Source organism: Entelurus aequoreus, linkage group LG18, assembly GCF_033978785.1.
Source record: "Entelurus aequoreus isolate RoL-2023_Sb linkage group LG18, RoL_Eaeq_v1.1, whole genome shotgun sequence".
In the NCBI taxonomy this organism is placed as follows: domain Eukaryota; kingdom Metazoa; phylum Chordata; class Actinopteri; order Syngnathiformes; family Syngnathidae; genus Entelurus; species Entelurus aequoreus.
This window is the reverse complement of record NC_084748.1, coordinates 43,485,333-43,513,262: the sequence shown is the minus strand read 5'-3', so window position 1 is coordinate 43,513,262 and position 27,930 is coordinate 43,485,333. Positions and strand designations below refer to the sequence as shown.

Sequence of the window (27,930 nt, the reverse complement as noted above, 5' to 3'; positions counted from 1 at the left end):
AATGTCTCTTAAAGCTCTGCCCCTTTAATTAGTGCATACTAAATAATTTAACTTGAGCCTACTACTACAACCACATTATTAACCAGCAACATAAAGTGAAACAGAGGCAGAGGTGACCTGCCACAGTCAGTAAGAAATAAACAGAAAACAGTAGTGGTCAAATACAAATAAGGCAACAAGAGAAGTATCGTACACTTCTCTTTTGTAAAAACAGCCTATATGGGCATCTACATCAACTATATGATTTGCCTGAGAAGCTGGATAGGACACAAAAAAAACAAAAAAAAATCTATTTGTGGCGGACGTAATTCTTTCGTGGCGGGCCTCCACGAATAAATGAATGCGTGGGAAACACTGCGTCCACCCTCATCAGATCCAGGTGCGCTGATTGTTGATTTCCTGCAGCCGTGCTGCAGATGGCATGAGGGATTGCGCAATAACATTGAAAATGGTTTCAAAAAGGAATACCATAAATACTTCTCAGACAGAAACAAAAAAACTATTACAGCATGAACAAAATTGTTGAAAGCTTTAATAACTTCTGCGTCAATATTGGACCAAGTCTGGAGGAAAGGATTCCAGATACCGAGTCAGTTGAGGACTTGAATGAAACCATAGACAGAAATCCCAACTCGACATGGATGCCCGTGATGTGTATGTCAACTTCTGTTGATTATTACGTTTGTAATACTGGCATATACAGGATGTAACAGCTGGATTATATCAATAGGACACGGCAAAACATTTTATTGTATCTTTGCATGAATGTTCTTGTTGTAAATTCCAATGATCAGGTCAATGCACTACATCAGCATTTTGTATCAACTTTAGATGACAAAAAACCCCAACATATGCCTTGTTTTTGTTGCTCAATTATACTGCTCAGCTGCATGATCATCCCCTCCTGATCCAGCTGCACGTATTTTCCTTCATCTGACCTCCACACTGCTGCCTGCCGTCGGACTCAAATGTAGGTTAGAGGGAGCTTTTGTCGGCGCACGTGCACGCCCCCACGTGCACTCTGGCACACTGGGTCAGCCTTGGCTCTTTAATCTGATGTTGACTTTTTCCCTTTTGCAGCTGCTGATGAGAGAATTAGAGGATGTGTCCGCTGAACTGGAATGTTTTCTATATATATATCTCTCTGGGCATCTTGTATTTTCTCCTATTTTTATTACTCGGCCAAAATGTTGTTTTTTTTGTTGAGATACAGGCCGTTGCTGGAACAAAAACAGATACAGTCGTGGTCAAAAGTGTACATACACTTGTAAAGAACATAATGTCATGGCTGTCTTGAGTTTACAATAATTGCTTATTTTTTTGTGATAGAGTGATTGGAGCACATACTTGTTGGTCACAAAAAACATTCATGAAGTTTGCTTCTTTTATGAATGTATTATGGGTCTACTGAAAATGTGACCCAATCTGCTGGGTCAAAAGTATACATACAGAAATTTTTGTTTCATCTGACATCACATGGACAAAGATAAGACCTTCTAGAGCAGGGGTGGGCAATTAATTTTTACCGGGGGCCGCATGAGCAACCTGAGCACTGCTGGAGGGCCACACTGACAATATTTCAATTAAATTTTGCTCAAATTATTTTTGATATACCGTAAGATAGATAATAATAATAATAATATTTTCATTTAACCTAACTTATCTTTATACAAAAGCAGATGGCTTTTGATGGTTTTATTTTTAACACTTTCTTACACAACACTTCCTGATGTATATTACAATACAAAAATTTCAATTTCTGTCACTTTATCCTGCATCCTCTTTGTTGTAAAACCTTTATTTAACCAGATAAGAAAACATTGTGAACGTAGCACGCCTGTAAGGTGATTGGCGAAGAAGGAGGAAGCGTTGCTGTTGCGGAAATGAGGAGTGAGGATTGGTTTTCCTTTTGGAAAGAACGAGATAAGTTGAGCTGTGTTAGTATAGCATGCTCAATAAAAGTTTAAAAAGTGCATCAGACTTGGTGTGCACTTCTTCTGGACGCTACAATTGATGTCAGAAGTGGGATGAAATGCCTCCCAGTTCGCCTTGCCATCAAACCTGGGAGTCTTCATTGAGGGCGGAATTCCCCCCGTGGCAAGCAGCGTGGCTGCACCTGTAAACACTCTCTCTCTCTCTCTCTCTCTCTCTCTCTCTCTCTCTCTCTCTCTCTCTCTCTCTCTCTCTCTCTTTGCGGCGAGCTCCTCACGTGGCACGTACCTCCCGATGACGTAGCACACAAACAGTGCAGTATGCGCAAAGTTTTACTTCTGCCACCAATTGTAGTGTCCAGAAGAAGTGCACATCAAGTCTGACGCTCTTTTTAAACTTTTATTGAGCAAGCTATACTAACACAGCTCAACTTATCTCGTTCCTTCCACACGCACGTCTCCTCACTCCTCATTTACGCAACTCAAGAAGACAACATCTACTTCAGCAGGTCGTTACACTATATTCTTTAAACACAGCAACGTGTGTACCACAAATAAGCACACAGCTTTACCTTTACTTGTCTTGTTGAAAACACGCCATTCGTCATCAACTTTTCTCTTTTTAGTCGCTGTGCGCCTTCCCTCACAGGACATACGCACAATAACACTTTTCAAAATAAAAGCAGCACAGTTGTATTGCACGCACGACAAAGATGTTTTTTTTAATTTATTTTGTAATTTGAGATTGCCGCTGCGCGCACGAGCATACGTCCACACGGAAGTAATACAAATAACGCTTTTCAAAACAAAAGCAGCACCGTTGTATTGCACACTCGAAATAGATGCTTTTTAAAATGTATTTTGTAATTTATAATTGGCCTCACGCGGGCCGGACAGGGACGTACAAAGGGCCGGATGCGGCCCGCGGGCCGCACAATGCCCAGGTCTGTTCTAGAGGAAAGTTTTGTGGTCAGATGAAACAAAAACTGAGCTGTTTGGCCACAATACCCAGCAATATGTTTGGAAGAGAAAAGGGGAGTCCTTTAATTCCAGGAACACCAAACCTACCGTCAAGCATGGTGGTGGTAGTGTTATGCTCTGGGCCTGCACTAAGGCACTTTTGGTAGCCATCCACAAGCTTCTGGTTGAATTTTTGCCCACTCCTCTTGACAAAATTGGTGCAGTTCAGCTAACTTTGTTGGTTTTCTGACATGGACTTGTTTCTTCAGCATTGTCCACACGTTTAAGTCAGAACTTTGGGAAGGCCATTCTAAAACCTTAATTCTAGCCTGATTTAGCCATTCCTTTACCACTTTTGACGTGTGTTTGTGGTCATTGTCCCAAATGCACCCAAGACCCAACCTCCAGGCTGATCATTTTAGGTCAGGGGTCACCAACCTTTTTGAAACCAAGAGCTACTTCTTGGGTACTGATTAATGCGAAGGGCTACCAGTTTGATACACACTTAAATAAATTGCCGAAAATAGCCAATTTGCTCAATTTACCTTTAACTGTATGTTATTATTAATAATTAATGATATTTACACTTAATTGAACAGTTTAAAAGAGGAGAAAACACGAAAAAAATGACAATAACATTTTGAAACATAGTTTATCTTCAATTTCGACTCTTTAAAATTCAAAATTCAACCGAAAAAAAGAAGAGAAAAACTAGCTAATTCGAATCTTTTTGAAAAAATAAAAAAAATAATTTATGGAACATCATTAGTCATTTTTCCTGACTAAGATTAAGTTTAGAATTTTGATGACATGTTTTAAATAGGTTAAAATCCAATCTGCACTTTGTTAGAATATATAACAAATTGGACCAAGCTATATTTCTAACAAAGACAAATCAATATTTCTTCTAGATTTTCCAGAACAAAAATTTTAAAAGAAATTCAAAAGACTTTGAAATAAGATTTAAATGTGATTCTACAGATTTTCTAGATTTGCCAGAATAATTTTTTAGAATTTTAATCATAATAAGTTTGAAGAAATATTTCACAAATATTCTTCGTCGAAAAAACAGAAGCTAAAATGAAGAATTAAATTAAAATGTATTTATTATTCTTTACAATAAAAAAAATAAATTGACTTGAACATTGATTTAAATTGTCAGGAAAGAAGAGGAAGGAATTTAAAAGGTAAAAAGGTATATGTGTTTAAAAATCCTAAAATCATTTTTAAGGTTGTATTTTTTCTCTAAAATTGTCTTTCTGAAAGTTATAAGAGGCAAAGTAAAAAAAATAATGAATTTATTTAAACAAGTGAAGACCAAGTCTTTAAAATATTTTCTTGGATTTTGAAATTCTATTTGAGTTTTGTCTCTCTTAGAATTAAAAATGTCGGGCAAAGCGAGACCAGCTTGCTAGTAAATAAATACAATTTAAAAAATAAAGGCAGCTCACTGGTAAGTGCTGCTATTTGAGCTATTTTTAGAACAGGCCAGCGGGCTACTCATCTGGTCCTTACGGGCTACCTGGTGCCCGCGGGCACCGCGTTGGTGACCCCTGTTTTAGGTTGTACTGAAGACTTTGGAGGTAGTCCTCCTTTTTCATTGTCCCATTTTACTCTCTGTAAAGCACCAGTTCCATTGGCAGCAAAAACAGGCCCAGAGCATAATACTACCACCACCATGCTTGACGGTAGGGATGGTGTTCCTGGGATTAAAGGCCTCACCTTTTCTCCTCCAAACATATTGCTGGGTATTGTAGCCAAACAGCTCCATTTTTGTTTCATCCGACATCACATGGACAAAGATAAGACCTTCTGGAGGAAAGTTCTGTGGTCAGGGTAGTGGGCATAACGAGGAGTAGGGGGTATGAATCTAGCCCTTCGGAGGTATATTACATGTTAGTTTGGAACGTTAGTTTGCACTGTTAGCCAGCTAGCCACTAAATAATAATACTGAAATACTACAACTTTAAAGCTTGCAAATGTGAAAACATCAACATTACATAGCTTCAAAATGTTTCACAAGAGACAACAGTCGTTGATGGCGGCTCGGTGGGCGGGTGTATTGGGATTGGGCCATAGTAACGCTATTTTATTACTAATATTACTAATATTCAACTTGTTTTACAATAGCATCTGGCCCTAGTTTGTCTCTGAAACATGTCTGAAGTATTTAGGTTGATATGTTTGAAATATGAATAATTCCTATGGCAATACAGTACACTGAATAATAAACAAATAGTTAAATTTGTGGAACCCTTAAACAGTTTGTAGTTTGAAGTTTTTTTTCCCCATAGGAATATTGTGGACTATGCCTAAAATCAAAGGTCCATGCCAGGAAACCAACCAGTGGAAATGAACACTACCATTTTGTCTGTGGCAATGCACTCCTTAATGCACTCCCAGAGTGCCTCATATGCAAGCACTCACTCACACGCACACGCACACGCACACACACACACACACACACACACACACACTTGTATTTGTTACCTTCTTGAGACCTCCGAATAATGCCTACCTCTTTAGGACCACCCTTTCTCGATAAATAAAGATTTGTATTGACAACATTAATAATATATACATACTATGCAAATACAAAAAAGCTTGTTTTGAAAAATGAGTTGGAATTTCACAAGAAAAAGGCCACAATTTCACAAGAAAAACTTGGCAGTATTATAATAAAAGTCGTCATTTTACTCAACGCAAGTCTAAATTTTACAAGAAAAACGGAACATTTGTGCAATATTATGATATAAGTTGGAATTTTACTCGATAACAGACGCAATTTTCCAAGAAAAGCTTAACATTTTGGCAATTTTATGAAAGAAGTCATAATTTTACTCGACAAAAGTCAACATTTTATAATAAAACTTAATCATCAGAATTTTACTTGGCAAAATGATGACAAAAGTCATAATTTTTTCTCAAAAAATGTCTCTATTTTACAAAAACAACAGTGGCAATGTTGTGATAAAAGTATGAATTTTATATGACAAATGTCACCATTTTGCAGTAAAAAGTAATAATTTTACATAAAACAGTAATCATTTTACAAGAAAATATTGCAATATCACAGGAACCGAAAGAATATGAGAAATTATTCCCAATTTTATAAGAAAAAAGTTGACACATTGTGAGAAAAAGACTACTTTTAGTTTATTTATTTTTTTGTGGAATTTTTTTCTTTGTATTTGTTTTTTAATCTTCATTATTTACTTCAAGTTATTACAGTATGTCTCTATGTACATATTTATTTCATTTTTTAAATACATTTTGGCCAAAGGGGGCGCATTTCAATTTCTTACACACTTATTCTTACACACATTATTACTTTTTACTACAAAATGGTGACATTTGTCATATAAAATTCAGACTTTTATCACAACATTGTCAATTTTGTTGTTGTTGTAAGACTGTAAAATTATGACTTTTGTCATCATTTTGCCAAATAAAATTCCGCTGATTATTATAATATTGCCAAAATTTTAAAGTTTTCTTATAAAATTGTGACTTTTGTTAAGTAAAATTACGACTCTTTTCCATAAAATTGCCAAAATGTTAAGCTTTTCTTGTAAAATTGGGTCTGTTATTGAGTAAAATTCCAACTTTTATCATAATATTGTACAAATGTTCAGTTTTTCTTGTAAAATTTTGACTTGCGTTGAGTAAAATTACAACTTTTATTATAATACTGCCAAAATTCTAAGTTTTTAAATCTTCATTATTTACTTCAAGTTATTACAGTATGTCTTTATGTACATATTTATTTCTTTAAAAAAAAATACATTTTAGCCAAAGGGGGCGCATTTCAATTTCTTACACACTTATTCTTACACACATTATTACTTTTTACTACAAAATGGCGACATCTGTCATATAAAATTCAGACTTTTATCACAACATTGTCAATTTTGTTGTTGTTGTAAGACGGTGACATTTTTTTAGTAAAATTATGACTTTTGTCATCATTTTGCCAAATAAAATTCAGATGATTATTATAATATTGCCAACATTTTAAAGTTTTCTTATAAAATTGTGACTTTTGTTAAGTAAAATTACGACTCTTTTCCATAAAATTGCCAAAATGTTAAGCTTTTCTTGTAAAATTGCGTCTGTTATTGAGTAAAATTCCAACTTTTATCATAATATTGCACAAATGTTCAGTTTTTCTTGTAAAATTTTGACTTGCGTTGAGTATAATTACGACTTTTATTATAATACTGCCAAAATTGTAAGTTTTTCAATCTTCTTTATTTACTTCAAGTTATTACAGTACGTCTCTTTATACATATTTATTTCATTTTTTAATTAATTTTGGCCAAAGGGGGCGCATTTCAATTTCTTACACACACTTGTTATTTCATATGTTGACCATAGGGGGATCAATTTTACAACCGACACACAGTCAATTAGAAAAATCCTTCCTTTTTGGGACCACCCTAATTTTGACAGATTTCACCACCAGGGGTGCAAATGAGACATTCTCTATTAGATGCAATGGTTTTCCGTATTTGGACCATGATTTATGTCTTAACTTGTTCACCGGTCCTCATATGGAAGGTACTTTTCTTTGTTGAGGTCTCAAGAAGGATAGAAATACAAAAACACACACACACATATATTCTTGTATTTGTGACCTTCTTGAGACCTCCGAATAATGTCTACCTCTTTAGGACTACCCTTTCTAGATATATAAAGATTTGTATTGACAACATTAATAATATATACATAGTATGCAAATATAAAAAAGCTTGTTTTGAAAAATATGTTGGAATTTCACAAGAAAAAGGTCACAATTTCACAAGAAAAACTTAGAATTTTGGCAGCATTATAATAAAAGTCGTAATTTTACTCAACGCAAGTCTAAATTTTACAAGAAAAACTGAACATTTGTGCAATATTATGATATAAGTTGGAATTTTACTCGATAACAGACGCAATTTTCCAAGAAAAGCTTAACATTTTGGCAATTTTATGAAAAAAGTCATAATTTTACTCGACAAAAGTCAACATTTTATAATAAAACTTAATCATCAGGATTTTACTTGGCAAAATGATGACAAAAGTCATAATTTTTTCTCAAAAAATGTCTCTATTTTACAAAAACAACAAAAAATAATTGGCAATGTTGTGATAAAAGTATGAATTTTATATGACAAATGTCACCATTTTGCAGTAAAAAGTAATAATTTTACATAAAACAGTAATAATTTTACAAGAAAATATTGCAATATCACAGGAACAGAAAGAATATGAGAAATTATTCCCAATTTTATAAGAAAAAAGTTGACACATTGTGAGAAAGACTGCTTTTAGTTATTTTTTATTTTATTTTTCTTTGTAATTGTTTTTTAATCTTCATTATTTACTTCAAGTTATTACAGTACGTCTCTATATACATATTTATTTCATTTTTTTAATTCATTTTGGCCAAAGGGGGCGCATTTCAATTTATTACACACACTTGTTATTTCATATGTTGACCATAGGGGGAGCACTTTTAAAACCGACACACAGTCAATTTGAAAAAAAATCCCTTCTTTTTTCACCACCAGGGGTGCAAATGAGACATTCTCTATTAGATGCAATGGTTTTCCGTATTGGGACCATGATTTCGGTTCTAACTTGGAGGTCCTCATATGGAAAGTACTTTTCTTTGTTGAGGTCTCAAGAAGGGTAGAAATACAAGAACAGACACACACACACACACACACACACACACACACACACACACACACACACACACAAACACTTACCATCAATACCGCAGAATCCCATGATGCATCAGTTTAAGCCGAGACCTAGATGATCAGAAGGGCGTGTTCTTATTTGCAGGACGATAGCAAATGAGAAGAGACCAACTATTGGTGCATTTGTGTTTGTGTTTGTGCTAATTTCACATTTTCTTTTGTCTGTTTATTTCTCAGTTGAGTTGAGTTATGGTTTGTTTTTACAAAGAGGCAGGTTAGCGCTTTCCCGAATTGACTTCAGTAACCGTTAATGGTCCGATCGTGTGGTTGGTGTGTGTGGAGGGAAGTGCACGCTATGTTGAATGTGGTGCCTGTCAGCCATAGACTAAGAGGATGCCGTTCTGTTACAGTTGACAAAAAGCCCCGGGATGTACCAGCAAGATCCACAGCGGCTCCACCTGCAGCAGGAAACAACAACCAGAGCAAACAGACTCCACCGCCAGATCTGGTAAGTCCTGTGGTGATTGAACAGAATACGATGAGATACTATTTCCATTGCTGCTTGAAATGTACCATTGATTTCTTCCCAGGTACCGGTTACGCCAGTGGCTGTCTCAGATTCCACCAACACTGAGTTAGGTACCGCAGCACCCACTGTCCTTGGGTGTAAAGCAAGAACCGGGTCCAGGGGGAGCCCCAAACATGGAGCCCGTTCACAAAGTGCACCCAAGCCTAGTGTGGCCGGAGCCATGGTGGCTAAACAGGATCCTAACAAGGAAGATGTGGAGAAGAAGCAGTCCATAAGTCTTCGGAAAGTACTCCTCCAAGCTAATAAGAGAGTAGAGGCTTTCGCTACGGTCATTCAACACCTTTTCCTTGAGGTATGTTTTATAGATTGTATACTCTTGTTTTTATATTTTCATACAGTAGTAATTAGGGTCCGCACAGGACCATTGTCAAAGGAGTCCCAAAGGGAGTCCTTTGACAATGGGACGAAAGGACCCTATTGAAATTGTAAGGTTTTATTATTATTCTTTATTATTAGGGTCCGCACAGGACCATTGTCAAAGGAGTCCCAAAGGGAGTCCTTTGACAATGGGACGAAAGGACCCTATTGAATTTGTAAGGTTTTATTATTATTCTTTATTATTAGGGTCCGCACAGGACCATTGTCAAAGGAGTCCCAAAGGGAGTCCTTTGACAATGGGACGAAAGGACCCTATTGAATTTGTAAGGTTTTATTATTATTCTTTATTATTAGGGTCCGCACAGGACCATTGTCAAAGGAGTCCCAAAGGGAGTCCTTTGACAATGGGACGAAAGGACCCTATTGAATTTGTAAGGTTTTATTATTATTCTTTATCCTTCCGCCGCCACAAAAAACGCTAATTTGACCCACTTAACATGCTTCAAAACTCACCAAATTTGACACACACATCAGGACCTGCGAAAATGTCCATAAAATAAAAAAACCAAACCCCAAAAATCAAAATTGCGCTCTAGCGCCCCCTAGGAAAAAACAAAAACAAACTGCCTGTAACTCCCACTAGGAAGGTCGTAGAGACATGAAACAAAAACCTGTATGTAGGTCTCACTTAGACCTACAATTCCTAATGACACATCCTCGGGCAAAAACCAACAGGAAGTTGGCAATTTCCCATTTAAGACAAAAATGTACTAAAAACACTCATTTTTGCCTCTTTGGGCTGTAATTTGACCCCCTTAAAATACTTCAAAACTCACCAAAATTCTCACACACATCGGGACTGCTGGAAATTGCGATCTAAAAAAAAACCGAACCCCAACAGAGACAAAACTGCTTTTTAGAGGAAAACTCAGACAAAACTGCTTGTAACTTCCGGTAGGAACGTCTTAGAGACATGAAACAAATACCTCTATGTAGGTCTCACCTAGACCTACATTTCTTCGATTGACATCCTTCAGCAAAAATCAACAGGAAGTTTGCTATCCCTCCTTCAAAACAACATTTTTGTTAAAACCGGTCACCAAACATCAAACATTATCTCCTCCGAGCGCGTTTGTCGTTTCGGCTTCAAACTGCTACAGGAGAGAGATTGAACCCTTCTGATTAAAAGTTGCAGACGAAGTTTTTTTTAGTGCTACCGTTTTGATTTTACGTGCCTTCAAAGACCCGCAGCACTAAAGCTGCTCCGCTGCCTATAATGACAACGTGAACTGGAATTGTTTCTTTTTTGTCCTCAAAATTCTACACACAATACCCTATAATGACAATGTGAAATGGAATTAGGACCACTAAAGCTGCTTGCAGCTTTAATTATAATTATTATTATATTAATATTATAATTATAATTAAAGCTGCAAGCAGCGTTGGTCGGGTCCGCATTTTGGCTGGTGCTAGTCCTAGGTGTCCCAATACTTTTGTCCAGTGGTAGTCCTGTGCGAGACCTACATAGACGTATTTGTTTCGTGTCTGTACGATATTCGTACTGGGAGTTAGAGGAAGTTGTGTCTGTGTTTTTTTCCTGGGTGTTGCGGCACAGTGGTTGTTTTCTTTGAAGGCGCGTAAAATCACAGCAGCGGAGCAGCTTTAGTGCTGCGGTTCTTTGAAGGCTCGTAAAATCAAAACGGTAGCAACTTTTAATCAGAAGGGTTCAATCTCTCTCCTGTAGTAGTTTGAAGCCGAAACGACAAACGCGCTCAGAGGAGATAACGTTTGATGTTTGGTGACCGGTTGTAACACAAATTTAGTTTTGAAGGAGGAATAGCAAACTTCCTGTTGATTTTTGCTGAAGGATGTCAATCTATGAAATGTAGGTGTAGGTGAGACCTACGTAGAGGTTTTTGTTTCATGTCTCTAAGACGTTCCTACCAGAAGTTACAAGCAGTTTTGTCTGTGTTTTCCTCTGAGGAGAAGTTGTGTCTCTGTTTTATTCAAAAATTGCGCTAGAGCGCAATTTTGAGTTTTGGGGTTCGCAATTTTCACCAGTCCCGATGTGTGTAAAAAGTTTGGTGAGTTTTGAAGTATTTTAAAGGGGTCAAATTACAGCTCAAAGAGGCAAAAATGAGTGTTTTTAGTCATTTTTTGTGTTGAAGGGGAAATTTCCAACTTCCTGTTGGTTTTTGCCCGAGGATTTGAATTTATGAATTGTAGGTCTAAGTCAGACCTACATACAGGTTTTTGTTTCATGTCTCTACGACCTTCCTAGTGGGAGTTACAGGCAGTTGGTTTTTGTTTTTTTCCTAGGGGGCGCTAGAGCGCAATTTTGATTTTTGGGGTTAGGTTTTTTTACTAAACTGTTTGGGGCAATTTCAATAGTGTCCTTTGTCCCTGTACAAAGGACTCCCTGTGGGAGTCCTTTATACAGGGTACATGCGGACCCTAACTAGAACATTTTGATGGGCCTGCTATCTGTGCCCCAGACCGCTGGCCGGGGGTCACTGCCGTACTTATTAGATGGTGCTGAGTGTCTGAATCCGGGAGTTTTAGGTGTAACTGTACAAAATGAGCCACAGGGCTAGCCTAAAACAGTAGCATGTTTACAAAAAAATGCTAACACTTAGCATGTGTGCTAACAATAGCATGATGACAGTCAGCATGTTTCATATACCAAGTTAAACAATTCAAAGGTGTATGGCTGCGGAAATTTGAAAAAAAAAAAAGTGTAAAAATAGATGGAAAAGTTAGCAAGCCTAAGTTATCTTGCTAGCATGCTATCGTATTAGTAAAATGGAGGCTTCTCAGAGGGTGAGGTAACTCCCGGAAATGACTGGCTTAGAATGACCAAAGGTATAGATGTTTGTGTCCAAGTTAAAGGAAACGGCAGGCTGTCTTCTAATAGATTTATTACAATCTTTGGCAAGCTGGGTAACGTTTGCTGTGGTCTGGAACGACATGGCACACAAACAAGCTATCAGAAATGCAGCTGATATTACGTACAGATAATGTGTCGTGAGACATGCAAATATAAATTAAATACGCAGAGGACAAATTAAATGAGCTCAAATATATCTACAAATGTACATACAGCTAGCGGAAATAGTATGTTAGCAATAAGTCAATAACATCAACAAAGCTCACATTTGTACATTCACGCACCGCATAAGAAGTTTGGTGGACAAAATGAGACAACGAAAGAGTGGCATAAAACACGTCTTTCTGTGGCAGCGTTGGAGAAAGTAAACCAACTACTGTTGAGTTCAAGGTCCGCCGAAATGAGTAGGACAAAACAGCGCTCCCCAAATACACTCGTCAGAGTAGCATGTTTAATACAAACAGTGGGATTTCTAACAATTAGGGAGATTTTGTTGTGCATGGAGGAGTGATCCAATCCTGATTACAGCTTTGGTCAGCCAGCACCTAATCCAGACTGGTACCTCTCCAGAAATGACCCGTGGCCACCTCTCCATGCAGGATAATGGGGTGGACAGAGCAAGAAATAGGCAGGTCAACTGGACTTATTGATGAGTTTTAAGGCGGGACTTTTAGTATTTTAAACGTAAGTAACAAAGCCTTTTGGCCTAATATGATCCAACTTTCTTTTACTTGTCAACAATCTACCATTTTGCACGAACTGCAATCTTTTAATGCTGGACATGGCGAGATCCAAAAATAAAACGTTACAGTAAACGAGACCAGACGTAACCGACACGTGTCCGATGATCTCAGCGTCATTTATGGACAAAATGGGAGGGGTTTAAGTCATGTCAAAAATAATGCCGAGATTTTTTGCAGTCGCTTTATTTAGACCAGGGGTCACCAACGCGGTGCCCGCGGGCACCAGGTAGCCCGTAAGGACCAGATGAGTAGCCCGCTGGCCTGTTCTAAAAATAGCTCAAATAGCAGCACTTACCAGTGAGCTGCCTCTATTTTTTAAATTGTATTTATTTACTAGCAAGCTGGTCTCGCTTTGCCCGACATTTTTAATCCTGAGAGACGAAACTCAAATAGAATTTGAAAATCCAAGAAAATATTTTAAAGACTTGGTCTTCACTTGTTTAAATAAATTCTTTTTTTTTTTTTACTTTGCCTCTTATAACTTTCAGAAAGACAATTTTAGAGAAAAAATACAACCTTAAAAATGATTTTAGGATTTTTAAACACATATACCTTTTTACCTTTTAAATTCCTTCCTCTTCTTTCCTGACAATTTAAATCAATGTTCAAGTAAATTTTTATTTTTTTATTGTAAACAATAATAAATACATTTTAATTTAATTCTTCATTTTAGCTTCTGTTTTTTCGACGAAGAATATTTGTGAAATATTTCTTCAAACTTATTATGATTAAAATTCCAAAAAATTACTCTGGCAAATCTAGAAAATCTGCAGAATCACATTTAAATCTTATTTCGAAGTCTTTTGAATTTCTTTTAAAATTTTTGTTCTGGAAAATCTAGAAGAAATAATGATTTGTCTTTGTAAGAAATATAGCTTGGTCCAATTTGTTATATATTCTAACAAAGTGCAGATTGTATTTTAACCTATTTAAAACATGTCATCAAAATTCTAAAATTAATCTTAGTCAGGAAAAATTACTAATGATGTTCCATAAATTATTTTTTTTATTTTTTCAAAAAGATTCAAATTAGCTAGTTTTTCTCTTCTTTTTTTCGGTTGAATTTTGAATTTTAATGAGTCGAAATTGAAGATAAACTATGTTTCAAAATTTTATTGTCATTTTTTTCGTGTTTTCTCCTCTTTTAAACCGTCCAATTAAGTGTAAATATCATTAATTATTGTACATAAGTGAATGCAATGCATTCTTGATCAACAGCCATACAGGTCACACTGAGGGTGGCCGTCCATACAGGTCACACTGAGGGTGACCGTATAAACAACTTTAACACTGTTACAAATGTGCGCCACACTGTGAATCCACACAAAAACAAGAATGACAAACACATTTCGGGAGAACATCCGCACCGTAACACAACATAAACACAACAGACCAAATACCCAGAACCCCTTGCAGCACTAACTCTTCCGGGACGCTACAATATACACCCCCGCTACCAGAAAACCGCGCCCCCCCCCAACCCCGCCCCCGCCCACCAAGTTAATGTTGATATTTACCTCAGAAGGCTGTAAATAGAAAAGAGGCATTCAATGTTTTATTTTAAATTGTATTTAATATACCATTGATGTTTTTTCCGTTTGTTTTTTGAAAGTTGATTTTGCACTATTGAGTTATATAAGCGTTGCTTGTTCCATATTCAGTGTTAAAGCAAATCAGTGTAGCAAACTGAGCAATAATTAACGTTTTATTCATGCACTTTCTCTTGCTACTTCAAGGCTTGAATGTTTGATTCATTCATTATTGTTGTTTTATTTTCAAATTTATTATTAGCCTGTGGAAAAAGTCAATGTTGATATTTACCTCAGATGGCTGCAAATAGAAAAGAGGCATTCAATTTTTATTTAAATTTTATTTGATATTTTATAAAATGTATATTGATATACATTTTATATTGATATTTTTAAATTATTATTATATTATTATTATTATTATTTGAAACTCGATTTTGCATGTCACTATAAAGTTATATAAGCCTTGCTTGTTCAATATTCAATGCAAAACTTGTTTGGGTCCCTATTAAAAGGTTGATTTGTTCAACCTTGGCCCTTGGCTTTGTTCAGTTTTAAACTTTGGCCCACTCTGTATTTGAGTTTGACACCCCTGCTCTAGTCTCTTACGTGAATGAGCTAAATAATATTATTTGATATTTTACGCTAATGCGTTAATAATTTCACACATAAGTCGCTCCTGAGTATAAGTCGCACCCCCGGCCAAACTATGAAAAGAACTGCGACTTATAGTCCAAAAAATACGGTAAGTATAACATTTGTTTGTACAGCGCCTTTCACAAGACAAAAAGCCACAAAGTGCTTCACAACACAGTTAAAACATGGGTTATGGGTAGGGATGTCTGATAATATCGGACTGCCGATGTTATCGGCCGATAAATGCTTTAAAATGTAATATCGGAAATGATCGGTATCGGTTTCCAAATTATCGGTATCGGTTTCAAAAAGTAAAATGTATGACTTTTAAAAACGCCGCTGTGTACACGGACGTAGGGAGTAGTATAGAGCGCCAATAAACCTTAAAGGCACTTCCTGAGCGTGCCGGCCCAGTCACATAACATCTACGGCAGGGGTGTCCAAAGTGCGGCCCGCAGGTAATTTTCTAACGGCCCCGCGGCACATTCTAAAAATACGATGAAAAAAAAATAAAGTGGTATATAAGAGCAAACAGGTGAAATGTAACAAGAAAATGTTGCATTATTTACTCTAATAACACAAAGCTGCCATGCAGGCTGTTTCTTTCTTTAAAAAATAATAATGAATCAAAATCAATGTCATTATGAATTATTGACCTATTCAAGGCTCCATTTATTTCAAATTAAATATTCCACTTTGAGATATTTTTTGGGGGAAAATGTTGCATATTTTTTGGTTGCCATTTAAAAAACTAAGTTTTTTAAAGAAGGGCCTAAAACGAACCAACAAAAAACATAAACAACAAGACAACTTATAATTGACGGATAGATCTGGGGCCGTACTTATCAAGCTTCTTAGAATTACTCCTAAGAAGTCTGCTAAGAGTTGACTTAAGAGTAAATAAATTCTTCGCTGAAAGCTGCACTTAAAAGTTAGTTATCAAGCGTCTTACTCACACTTTCAGCGAAATGTAGGACTGAATCTTAAGTGTCACACTCAGAGCTGAATTACGACATTACTATGTGCCGTAAACGGAATTTTAGGTGACGTCATTTCTGTGTCCATAGAAATGACCAATCACGGAAGGGAATCCGTTGTCTAAGAATAAAGAAATATCTTGGAAATATTTAAGTGGACAATGGGAGTGTATATTTTGACAATAAACTACAAAATAATACAAAACAAACTAGTCCCCGCCGGCACTCACGCTACCGCTCCCTCTCTTCTATCGCCCACACACTCACTGACGTCACTCACCTCACGGCCACACACATACGCTACTGTCATAACATTTTCTTTCCAATTCATTAATTAGGCAACTAATTTGAAACTGGTGTGGGTGGCTCTATATATACTAGCCCACTGCAGACACATGCAGAAATCAACAAGGAATCGAAAAGTATTAAATCTGTGACAAAAATAATATCCGCTCTGTCTAAACGATACCGTTTGATCAGCTGCTCGTCATCAAAAAAAAAAACATTGTTCCGTTCCCTGAACGTTCGCGCACGTCTCTCGCCTCAGTGCCATCCCCTGCTGGCAACTCCTAACCACTTAAGACACCTCTGAAGGTCTCTTAAATATCGTGGAGAGTAGGAGTGATTCTTAGACTTAAGAACGTTGATAAAAAGCTTTTATTCTTAAGTTTGAGTGTAGGACTAAATTTCGCAAATTCTCAGGACTTAAGTGTAAAATGGCACTCTAAGAAGCTTGATAAGTACGGCCCCTGAAGATGATCTTGACACTATTGTGGTAAAAGTTTTAAAAAATGTTGGATTTATTTTTTTTAAACTTTACTGAGCAGTACTCTTTTGGATCCCCAATACTTTTAGTGGGACTTTTTTTTTTTTTTTAAGTGTCATTGCTCAAAAAATAATGAATTACAATCAATGTTGTTATGAGTTATTGACCTTTTCAAGACTCCAATTATTATATAATCTCAAATATTCCACTTTAAAATTTTATTGGGGGAAAATATTGCATATTTTGTGTTTTTTTTTTCCATAAAAAAACACGGTTTTCCTTGACAAAAATGGCATACAACTTAAATCTTTAAAAGCGCTATATTGACAGATAGACCTAATGTTGATCTAGAGATTTAAAACTTGAATAATAATAATAATAATAATGATAATAATAATAATACTACTAAATAATGACACATTTGTAATATTTTTTTTGACCAAAACCTTTTGGGGTCCCCGGGATCAAGTCTGAGTGGAGACCTAATTGTATCTTTTTTTTTATACATATATTGTATTGGTTTTTAAAATAAAAAATATCAATGCTTTGATTTTTCAGTGTGCGGCCCTCAGTGGAAAAAGTTTGGACGCCCCTGATCTACGGCTTTTACACACACACAAGTGAATGCAAGGCATACTTGATCAACAGCCATACAGGTCACACTGAGGGTGTCCGTATAAACAACTTTAACACTGTTACAAATATGCGCCACACTGTGAACCCACACCAAACAAGAATGACAAACACATTTCGGGGGAACATCCGCACCGTAACACAACATAAACCCAACAGAACAAATACCCAGAACCCCTTGCAGCACTAACTCTTCCGGGACGCTACAATATACTACCACCAAACCCCAAAACATATTCAGTTTAGTGCCTTTCCTGAAGAGTAGTTGCTCCCTTTCTGGAGAAAAGTATGTGCAACAATGCAAATGATTACAATTTAAGTCTACAACTGAAAATCAGCTGACATGAGCTCTCCTGGGGAAGTTATTGATGAAACACAGACATCATTTGTACAGTAGGAATGCAGCTGCCAAGTTTCCGGCCGCTTGATTATCAGTGCGAGATAAACCATCAATGAATTCCAGGATTTTCTAATCTGACTTTCACTCTGGACAGATGCCTGGCAAATATCAGGTGCCACCACCTTCCGTCGTTTCCTATTTCTGTTGTGAAGAAGCATGAAACTTGGTTGACGCTGTCACTCCACTCCCCTCCTAACTTTCATTGGTATTTAAATCCAGCGTCTTGACGGGCTTGTTAGCCTCGTCTTTCACATACTTGTAGTGTGCAGCCAGGGAATTCATTGACATTCAAATGACAGAATTTTTACATTACAATGCTTGTTTTTGTCACAAACTTCAAAAAAACATGATGCAAAAAACATCATCATGATATGCGTAGTGACGTGCAGTTGGCATAGGCTTCTTAGTAGTTAAAAAAAACAAAAACAACTTTAACTTGTCTACTTTATAGCTGCATTATCCTTTCCATCCTTCCCCTTTCCATCATTTCTAACTGAGCTACAGTGTGGAACAATTTCCCTTGTGGATCAATAAAGTTTGTCCAAGTCTAAGTAAGTTATTTTGTGGCTCAGTTGGGGAAGTGGCCGTGCCAGCAACTTGACGGTTCCAGGTTCGATTCCAGCCTAGTCACTGCCGCTGTGTCCTTTGGCAAGACACGTTACTATTTCTCCCAGTGCCACCCACACTGGCTTAAATGTAGATAATGGGTTACCCTATGTGGCGCGCTATATACATTTTATTCGCTTTACTTCATTAATAATTTATTAATAATTCATTTATTAATTAATATAGGTGGTTCATTTAGAGGATAGCATAGGTTTAGATAAAAAAAAATTTCACAAATATATTTTAATCCCACACACATATATATATATATACCGTAATTTCCGGACTATAAGCCGCACCTGACTATAAGCCGCACCAGCTAAATTTAGGGGAAAATACAGATTGCTCCATATATAAGCCGCACCCGACTATAAGCCGCAGGGTTTTGATGTGTAATTACCGTAGTATATAGGGGTTCCTGCTACCACGGAGAGGATTGTCGGGACAGAGATGACTGTTTGGGAACGCAAAGCGTCCCATTTATTAACAATAAATCTTTCAATCATTTAATCAAACTTTCACATCTTTGACATGGCGAACAGCATTCGTGCAGAGTACAAATAATACAACGGTGCAAAGTAATACAAAGTGCTCGCCTGTACGTTATCAAAATAACCAGCCTACCGGTATATGAAAAGTCAGTCTTTAATCATTGTGTCATCGTCTTCCTCCTGCGTACTAAAACCACCGAAATCCTCTTCGTCGGTGTCGGAGAAGAACAGGCCGTATATAAGCCGCACCCTTGTATAAGCCGCAGGGACCAGAACGAGGGGAAAAAGTAGCGGCTTATAGTCCGGAAATTACGGTATATATATATATATATGTATATATATATATATATATATATATATATATATATATATATATATATATATATATATATATATATATATATATATATATATATATATATATATATATATATATATATATATATATATATATATATATATATATATTATGTATATGTATAATATATATATATATATATATATATATATATATATATTATGTATATGTATAATATATATATATATATATATATATATATATATATATATATATATATATATATATATATATATATATATATATATATATATATATATATATAATGTATGTACGTATGTATGTATATATATATATATATATATATATATATATATATATATATATATATATATATATACACTACCGTTCAAAAGTTTGGGGTCACTAAAGCAGTGGTCCCCAACCACCGGGACCGATTGGTACCGGGCTGCGCAAGAAATTAAAAAAAAACAAAAAAACATTTTTTTTTTTTTTTTTTTTTCAATTAAATCAACATAGAAAACACAATATATACATTATATACCAATATAGATCAATACAGTCTGCAGAGATACAGTCCGTAAGCACACACGATTGTATTTCTTTATGAAAAAAAAAAAAAAAAAAAAAATAATCCCCCCCCCCCCGGTCCGTGGGACAAATTTTCAAGCGTTGCAAAAAGGTTGGGGACCACTGCCCTAAAGGTTAAAAAAAAGTAAATCCATATATTTTGTTAAGGTCTAACACAGACACGCAGACGTGAGCACATCACCCCTATATTAGCGTCCCTTCACTGGCTCCCTGTGGGTTACAGAATCATTTTTAAACTCCTTTTATTTGTTTTTAAATGTCTAAACAACTTCGCGCCAACATATCTCTCCGACCTCCTTCAGCCTTACTGCCCCACCCGATCCCTAAGATCAGCCGATCAGCTGCTACTGACGGTCCCGGACACAAGGCTGAAGCTTAGAGGTGACAGAGCTTTCGCTGCTGCTGCTCCCAAGCTCTGGAACGACCTACCTCTGAGTGTTAGACAAGTCTCCTCTCTTCCTGTTTTTAAATCTCTCATAAAAACATACTTTTATTCCATGGCTTTTAACACTGAGTGATACCCATCCTGCAATGGCACCCCATAATACACCTGCTGTGAACCTGTTTTTATGTTTTTTATATTTTATTTATTTATTTTTTATTGTGTTCTGTTTGTGTTGTGTTGTGGTTGCTCGGTTCTCGTATTATTTTTAACCTGCCCATTGTACAGCACTTTGGCTACCCCTGTGGTAAATTTTAAATGTGCTTTATAAATAAAGTAGATTTGATTTGATTTGATAAGTTTTGAAAATGGCCCGCGCATGCTTAAATTTTTCTGTGTGCGGCCCTCAGTGGAAAAAGTTTGGACACCCCTGCTTTAAGGTTTATTGGCGCTCTGTACTTCTCCCTACGTCCGTTTACACGGGCGGCGTTTTAAAAAGTCATACATTTTACTTTTTGAAACCGATACCGATAATTTCCGATATTACATTTTAAAGCAGGGGTCACCAACGCGGTGCCCGCGGGCACCAGGTAGCCCGTAAGGACCAGATGAGTAGCCCGCTGGCCTGTTCTAAAAATAGCTCAAATAGCAGCACTTACCACTAAGCTGCCTCCACTTTTTAAATTTTATTTATTTACTAGCAAGCTGGCCTCGCTTTGCCCGACATTTTTAATTCTAAGAGAGACAAAACTCAAATAGAATTTGAAAATCCAAGAAAAATATTTTAAAGACTTGGTCTTCTTTTGTTTAAATAAATTCATTAATTTTTTTACTTTGCTTCTTATAACTTTCAGAAAGACAATTTTAGAGTAAAAATACAACCTTAAAAATGATTTTAGGATTTTTAAACAAATATACCTTTTTACCTGTTATATTCCTTCCTCTTGTTTCCTGGCAATTTAAATTAATGTTCAAGTAAATTTATTTTTTTTATTGTAAAGAATAATAAATACATTTTAATTTAATTTTTCATTTTAGCTTCTGTTTTTTCGACAAAGAATATTTGTGAAATATTTCTTCAAACTTATTATGATTAAAATTCAAAAAAATTATTCTGGCAAATCTAGAAAATCTGTAGAATCAAATTTAAATCTTATTTCAAAGCCTTTTGAATTTCTTTTAAAATTTTTGTTCTGGAAAATCTAGAAGAAATAATGATTTGTCCAATTTGTTATATATTCTAACAAAATGTAGATTGGATTTTAACCAATTTAAAACATGTCATCAAAATTCTAAAATTAATCTTAATCAGGAAAAATTACTAATGATGTTCCATAAATTATTTTTTAAATTTTTTCAAAAAGATTCGAATTAGCTAGTTTTTCGCTTCTTTTTTTCGGTTGAATTTTGAATTTTAAAGAGTCGAAATTGAAAATTTATTTGTCATTTTTTTTTGTGTTTTCTCCTCTTTTAAACCGTTCAATTAAGTGTAAATATCATTAATTATTAATAATAACATAGAGTTAAAGGTAAATTGAGCAAACTGGCTATTTCTGGCAATTTATTTCAGTGTGTATCAAACTGGTAGCCCTTCGCATTAATCACTACCCAATTAGTAGCTCTTGGTTTCAAAAAGGTTGGTGACCCCTGTTTTAAAGCATGTATCGGCCGATAATATCGGCAGTCCGATATTATCGGACCTCTCTAGTTTCATACAAGCAGTTTTTTCAAGTTGGGGCCTCTCGGTAATGTGTCTTTAGGACTGGAATCTGCTCACAGAACTGGACAAACTTTTTTGGAGATGTAAAAAGAAGGTAAGAAAAAAGTACCAAATGAAGTTGAGAAAAAGTTCTCAGGCTTTGACTCAAAGCGAGATTGCACATTATTATTACATAATTTATTTCAGATGTTCCTGTTGACTGTTCCTGATGTACATGACTTATACACGAAGATAGGGAGTTCAAACAGAGGGAGAGAGAGAGAGAAAGGGGCGTCGACATAACTTAAATTCCTATTATACAGTACACCAGACGGGAGGGGGCGGGACATATAGAGGAGGAGGGAGGACAAGGAGCTCTGTGGTGAACAGGTAAAGGTTGGTGGGAGTAATCCGCAACACTCTCACACGCAATTACGCATGGCGTGCAACCAGAGGACGCACACAGAGAGAGAGAGACGCTATCTTTACGGACATGCTGGTGACAAAATGGACTGAAGAAACAAGACAGGATGCTTTGAATGTGGAGAGTGTGTCTTTCAATCAAAGCATCATGGGCTCCACGGCGAGCAGAGTTCGTTACCAGAAGCACAAGGTTTGTGTTGACTTGTACGTTTTTAGTCCTACTTACTGCTGCTGATCATTCTCTAAGAGACCCTGGTCAAGTTTCCCAACAGTTCCTGAATCGACTTGAAGCAGGGCTGTCCAAAAGGTGTTCCACAGAGGGCCACGAACTGAAAAATATCAGTATAGTATTCAATTTAATTGAATACTATACTGATATTTTGAATTTACAGTCCTGGTTCAAAGTTGACATACACGTGTAAAGAACATAATTTCATGGCTGTCTTGAGTTTCCAATCATTTCTACAACTCTTATTTTTTTTTGTGATAGAGTGATTGGAGCACAAAAAACATTCATGAAGTTTGGTTCTTTCATGAATTGATTATGGGTCTACTGGAAATGTGAGCAAATGTGCTAGGTCAAAAGTATACATACAGCAATGTTAATATTTGCTTACAAGTTTCACTGCTATAAGGCACTTTTGGTAGCCATCCACAAGCTTCTGGTTGAATTTTTGATCACTCCTCTTGACAAGATTGGTGCAGTTCAGCTAAATGTGTTGGTTTTTCTGCACATGGACTTGTTTCTTCAGCATTGTCCACACTTATTCCATTTTAACTTATTCCTGGTTTGGTAACCTCAGTGTGGCCAATAAAAAATAGATTGGGTGGTATAATCAAGGTGTGCCAAAAGACCATAGGCACTACCTTGAACCCCCTGAACCAGATCTATCAGGCCAGAGTCATCCAGAAGGCAAAGGCAATTCTGGTCAACCCTCAGCACCCTCTCTTCTCAGAGTTTAGACTCTTGCCCTCAGGATGCAGGTATGCCCCTACTAATAGAAAGGCCAAAAACCTTTCAAAAGTTTGGGGTCACATTGAAATGTCCTTATTTTTGAAGGAAAAGCACTGTACTTTTCAATGAAGATAACTTTAAACTAGTCTTAACTTCAAAGAAATACACTCTATACATTGCTAATGTGGTAAATGACTATTCTAGCTGCAAATGTCTGGTTTTTGGTGCAATATCTACATAGGTGTATAGTGGCCCATTTCCAGCAACTATCACTCCAGTGTTCTAATGGTACAATGTGTTTGCTCATTGGCTCAGAAGGCTAATTGATGATTAGAAAACCCTTGCGCAATCATGTTCACACATCTGAAAACAGTTTAGCTCGTTACAGAAGCTACAAAACGGACCTTCCTTTGAGCAGATTGAGTTTCTGGAGCATCACATTTGTGGGGTCAATTAAACGCTCAAAATGGCCAGAAAAAGAGAACTTTCATCTGAAACTGGACAGTCTATTCTTGTTCTTAGAAATGAAGGCTATTCCACAAAATTGTTTGGGTGACCCCAAACTTTTGAACGGTAGTGTACAGCAATGTTAATATTTGCTTACAAGTTTCACTGCAATAAGGCGCTTTTGGTAGCCATCCACAAGCTTCTGGTTGAATTTTTGACCACTCCTCTTGACAAAATTGGTGCAGTTCAGCTAAATGTGTTGGTTTTCTGCACATGGACTTGTTTCTTCAGCATTGTCCACACGTTTAAGTCAGGACTTTGGGAAGGCCATTCTAAAACCTTCATTCTATCCCGATTTAGCCATTCCTTTACCAATTTTGACGTGTGTTTAGGTCACCAAAAGCGCCTTATTGCAGTGAAACATGTAATATAAATACTTGAAATATTAACATTGCTGTATGTATACTTTTGACCCAGCAGATTTGCTCACATTTTCAGTAGACCCATAATAGCAATGTTATTATTTGGTTACATGAAACAAAAATTGAGCTTTTTGGCCACAATACCCAGCAATATGTTTAGAGGAGAAAAGGTGAGGCCTTTAATCCCAGGAACACCACACCTACCGTCAAGCATGGTGGTGGTAGTATTATGCTCTAGGCCTGTTTTGCTGCCAATGGTGCTTTACAGAGAGTAAATGGGACAATGTAAAAGGAGGATTACCTCCAAATTCTTCAGGACAACCTAAAACCACCAGCCCGGAGGTTGGGTCTTGGGCGCAGTTGGGTGTTCCAACAGGACAATGACCCCAAACACACGTCAAAAGTGGTAAAAGAATGGCTAAATCACGTCCCTTGGCAAGTTTCACTGCAATAAAGCACTTTTGGTAGCCATCCACAAGCTTCTGGTTGAATTTTTGACCACTCCTCTTGACAAAATTGGTGCAGTTCAGCTAAATGTGTTGGTTTTCTGCACATGGACTTGTTTCTTCAGCATTGTCCACACCTTTAAGTCAGGACTTTGGGAAGGCCATTCTAAAACCTTCATTCTATCCCGATTTAGCCATTCCTTTACCAATTTTGACGTGTGTTTAGGTCACCAAAAGCGCCTTATTGCAGTGAAACATGTAATATAAATACTTGAAATATTAACATTGCTGTATGTATACTTTTGACCCAGCAGATTTGCTCACATTTTCAGTAGACCCATAATAGCAATGTTATTATTTGGTTACATGAAACAAAAATTGAGCTTTTTGGCCACAATACCCAGCAATATGTTTAGAGGAGAAAAGGTGAGGCCTTTAATCCCAGGAACACCATACCTACCGTCAAGCATGGTGGTGGTAGTATTATGCTCTGGGCCTGTTTTTCTGCCAATGGTGCTTTACAGAGAGTAAATGGGCCAATGTAAAAGGAGGATTACCTCCAAATTCTTCAGGACAACCTAAAACCACCAGCCCGGAGGTTGGGTCTTGGGCGCAGTTGGGTGTTCCAACAGGACAATGACCCCAAACACATGTCAAAAGTGGTAAAATAATGGCTAAATCAGGTCCCTTGGCAAGTTTCACTGCAATAAGACACTTTTGGTAGCCATCCACAAGCTTCTGGTTGAATTTTTGACCACTCCTCTTGACAAAATTGGTGCAGTTCAGCTAAATGTGTTGGTTTTCTGCACATGGACTTGTTTCTTCAGCATTGTCCCCACATTTAAGTCAGGACTTTAGCTGCTATACAGTCACTTTAGTGGGAAGCGACATGTGATGATTAGTTTTTATTGTTTTACAAATGTTTTTAGTTTTTAGTTTTTAGCTGAATGCTTTCATGATGGTTTGTATGTTGTATGTATTTTATGTATTTGTACCTTGTTTTACTGTTGTACCTTGTTTTTACTGTTGTACTTCGTTTTTACTGTTGCACCTTGTTTTTTACTGTTGTACCTCGTTTTACTGTTGAACCTTGTTTTTAATGACTACTGCTGCAAACCAAATTGCCCCTCGGGGACAATAAAGATTTTCTAAGTCTAAGTCTAAGTCTAAGTTTAAAGTCAGGACTTTGGGAAGGCCATTCTAAAACCTTAATTCTAGCCTGATTTAGCCATTCCTTTACCACTTTTGACGTGTGTTTAGCTCACCAAAAGCGCCTTATTGCAGTGAAACTTGTAAGCAAATATTAACATTGCTGTATGTATACTTTTGAGCCAGCAGATTTCCTCACATTTTCAGTAGACCCATAATAGCAATGTTATTATTTGGTTACATGAAACAAAAATTTAGCTTTTTGGCCACAGTACCCAGCAATATGTTTGGAGGAGAAAAGGTGAGGCCTTTAATCCCAGGAACACCATACCTACCGTCAAGCATGGTGGTGGTAGTATTATGCTCTGGGCCTGTTTTGCTGCCAATGGAACTGGTGCTTTACAGAGAGTAAATGGGACAATGTAAAAGGAGGATTACCTCCAAATTCTTCAGGACAACCTAAAACCACCAGCCCGGAGGTTGGGTCTTGGGCGCAGTTGGGTGTTCCAACAGGACAATGACCCCAAACACACGTCAAAAGTGGTAAAGGAATGGCTAAATCAGGTCCCTTGGCAAGTTTCACTGCAATAAGACACTTTTGGTAGCCATCCACAAGCTTCTGCTTGAATTTTTGACCACTATCCTTGACAAGATTGGTGCAGTTCAGCTAAATGTGTTGGTTTTCTGCACATGGACTTGTTTCTTCAGCATTGTCCCCACGTTTAAGTCAGGACTTTGGGAAGGCCATTCTAAAACCTTCATTCTAGCCCGATTTAGCCATTCCTTTACCACTTTTGACGTGTGTTTAGGTCACCAAAAGCGCCTTATTGCAGTGAAACTTGCCAAGGGACATGTAAGCAAATATTAACATTGCTGTATGTATACTTTTGACCCAGCACATTTGCTCACATTTTCAGTAGACCCATAATAAATTCATAAAAGAACCAAACTTCATGAATGTTTTTTGTGCTCCAATCACTCTATCACAAAAAAATAAAGAGTTGTAGAAATGATTGGAAACTCAAGACAGCCATGACATTATGTTCTTTACAAGGGTATGTCAACTTTTGACCACGACTGTATATACACAGTCGGCATGTCAGTGTTGTGCTATTAGCACACTCACCTTTTTTGCTCTTGTTCCCATTATTTGGTGTTTTTGGTAATTGTACTTTTAGAATGTACTGTACCAGGGTCCAACATCAAAACAAATCCCATGTGGGCTGCCAAAGACCGCCTTACCGCACTTTAAAGGAATAAACTGTCGCACAACGTGATTCTATTTTCATCCAGACCAGTTCAAAACATGCCATCAATCATTAACGTCTTGGTGAAGCGATAGAATGTACAAGCAATGTCACCATGAAGCTTGAACTGCCCTTATCGTTATTGTTTTATGGCACTTTTACTATTTCTTTGCTGAAAAACATGGCTTTTTTTCTCAGGTAAAATTGACATGGTTTAGGCTTTTCACCAGCTACCGCTTGCAATGTTTATGTTTGACTTTTTTTCCCCCATTCATTGTTGTCTTTTACCCCAAACATGTGGTTCACTTAACTCACCCCTCATACAACACATGGACTTTCTGGTTGTGTGTGTGTGTGTGTGTGTGTGTGTGTGTGTGTGTTCTTGTATTTCTACCCTTCTTGAGACATCAACAAGGAAAAGTACCTTCCATGTGAGGACCGGTAAACAAGTTAGGACTGAAATTATGGTCCCAATAAGGAAAACCATTGCTTCTAATAGAGAGACAAATACTAGAGTCTGTGAACATTGCTCCAAAGTCAGGATTTTTGTTGCTGATTTAATGTGCACACAAATGTAAATATTGCCGCTTGATTCCCTTCGGAGTGATGGACGGCTGGCAGCGCTTCATAGCAGCAGTCGACCTCCAGGGCCCCAACTCCCCGCCCCTCTGTTGCGAGTTGTCATGATTAAATG

The 27,930-nt window shown here is 36.8% G+C and overlaps 1 protein-coding gene and 1 long non-coding RNA gene across 4 annotated transcripts in view; one reads left to right on the top strand and one right to left on the bottom strand.

Annotated features, from left to right (window-relative positions):
* LOC133634143 (microtubule-associated tumor suppressor 1 homolog) overlaps positions 1–27,930 on the top strand; it is a 162,966-nt gene that overhangs the window by 95,828 nt on the left and 39,208 nt on the right. For both annotated transcript variants that reach the window (XM_062027190.1, XM_062027189.1), the window contains exons 8-9: positions 8,992–9,089; positions 9,172–9,462. In XM_062027190.1, coding sequence (XP_061883174.1) covers positions 8,992–9,089; positions 9,172–9,462 — 389 coding nt within the window. The remainder of the gene's footprint in view (positions 1–8,991; positions 9,090–9,171; positions 9,463–27,930) is intronic.
* LOC133634154 (uncharacterized) lies at positions 561–27,289 on the bottom strand. 2 transcript variants are annotated; one of them, XR_009821888.1, is made up of 6 exons: positions 27,116–27,289; positions 22,797–22,899; positions 9,176–9,349; positions 9,016–9,096; positions 8,648–8,692; positions 561–1,220 (listed from the first exon to the last, which is right to left on the bottom strand). It is a non-coding gene; the product is annotated as an uncharacterized LOC133634154 (long non-coding RNA). The 2 variants fall into 2 exon arrangements; XR_009821887.1 differs by lacking the exon at positions 22,797–22,899.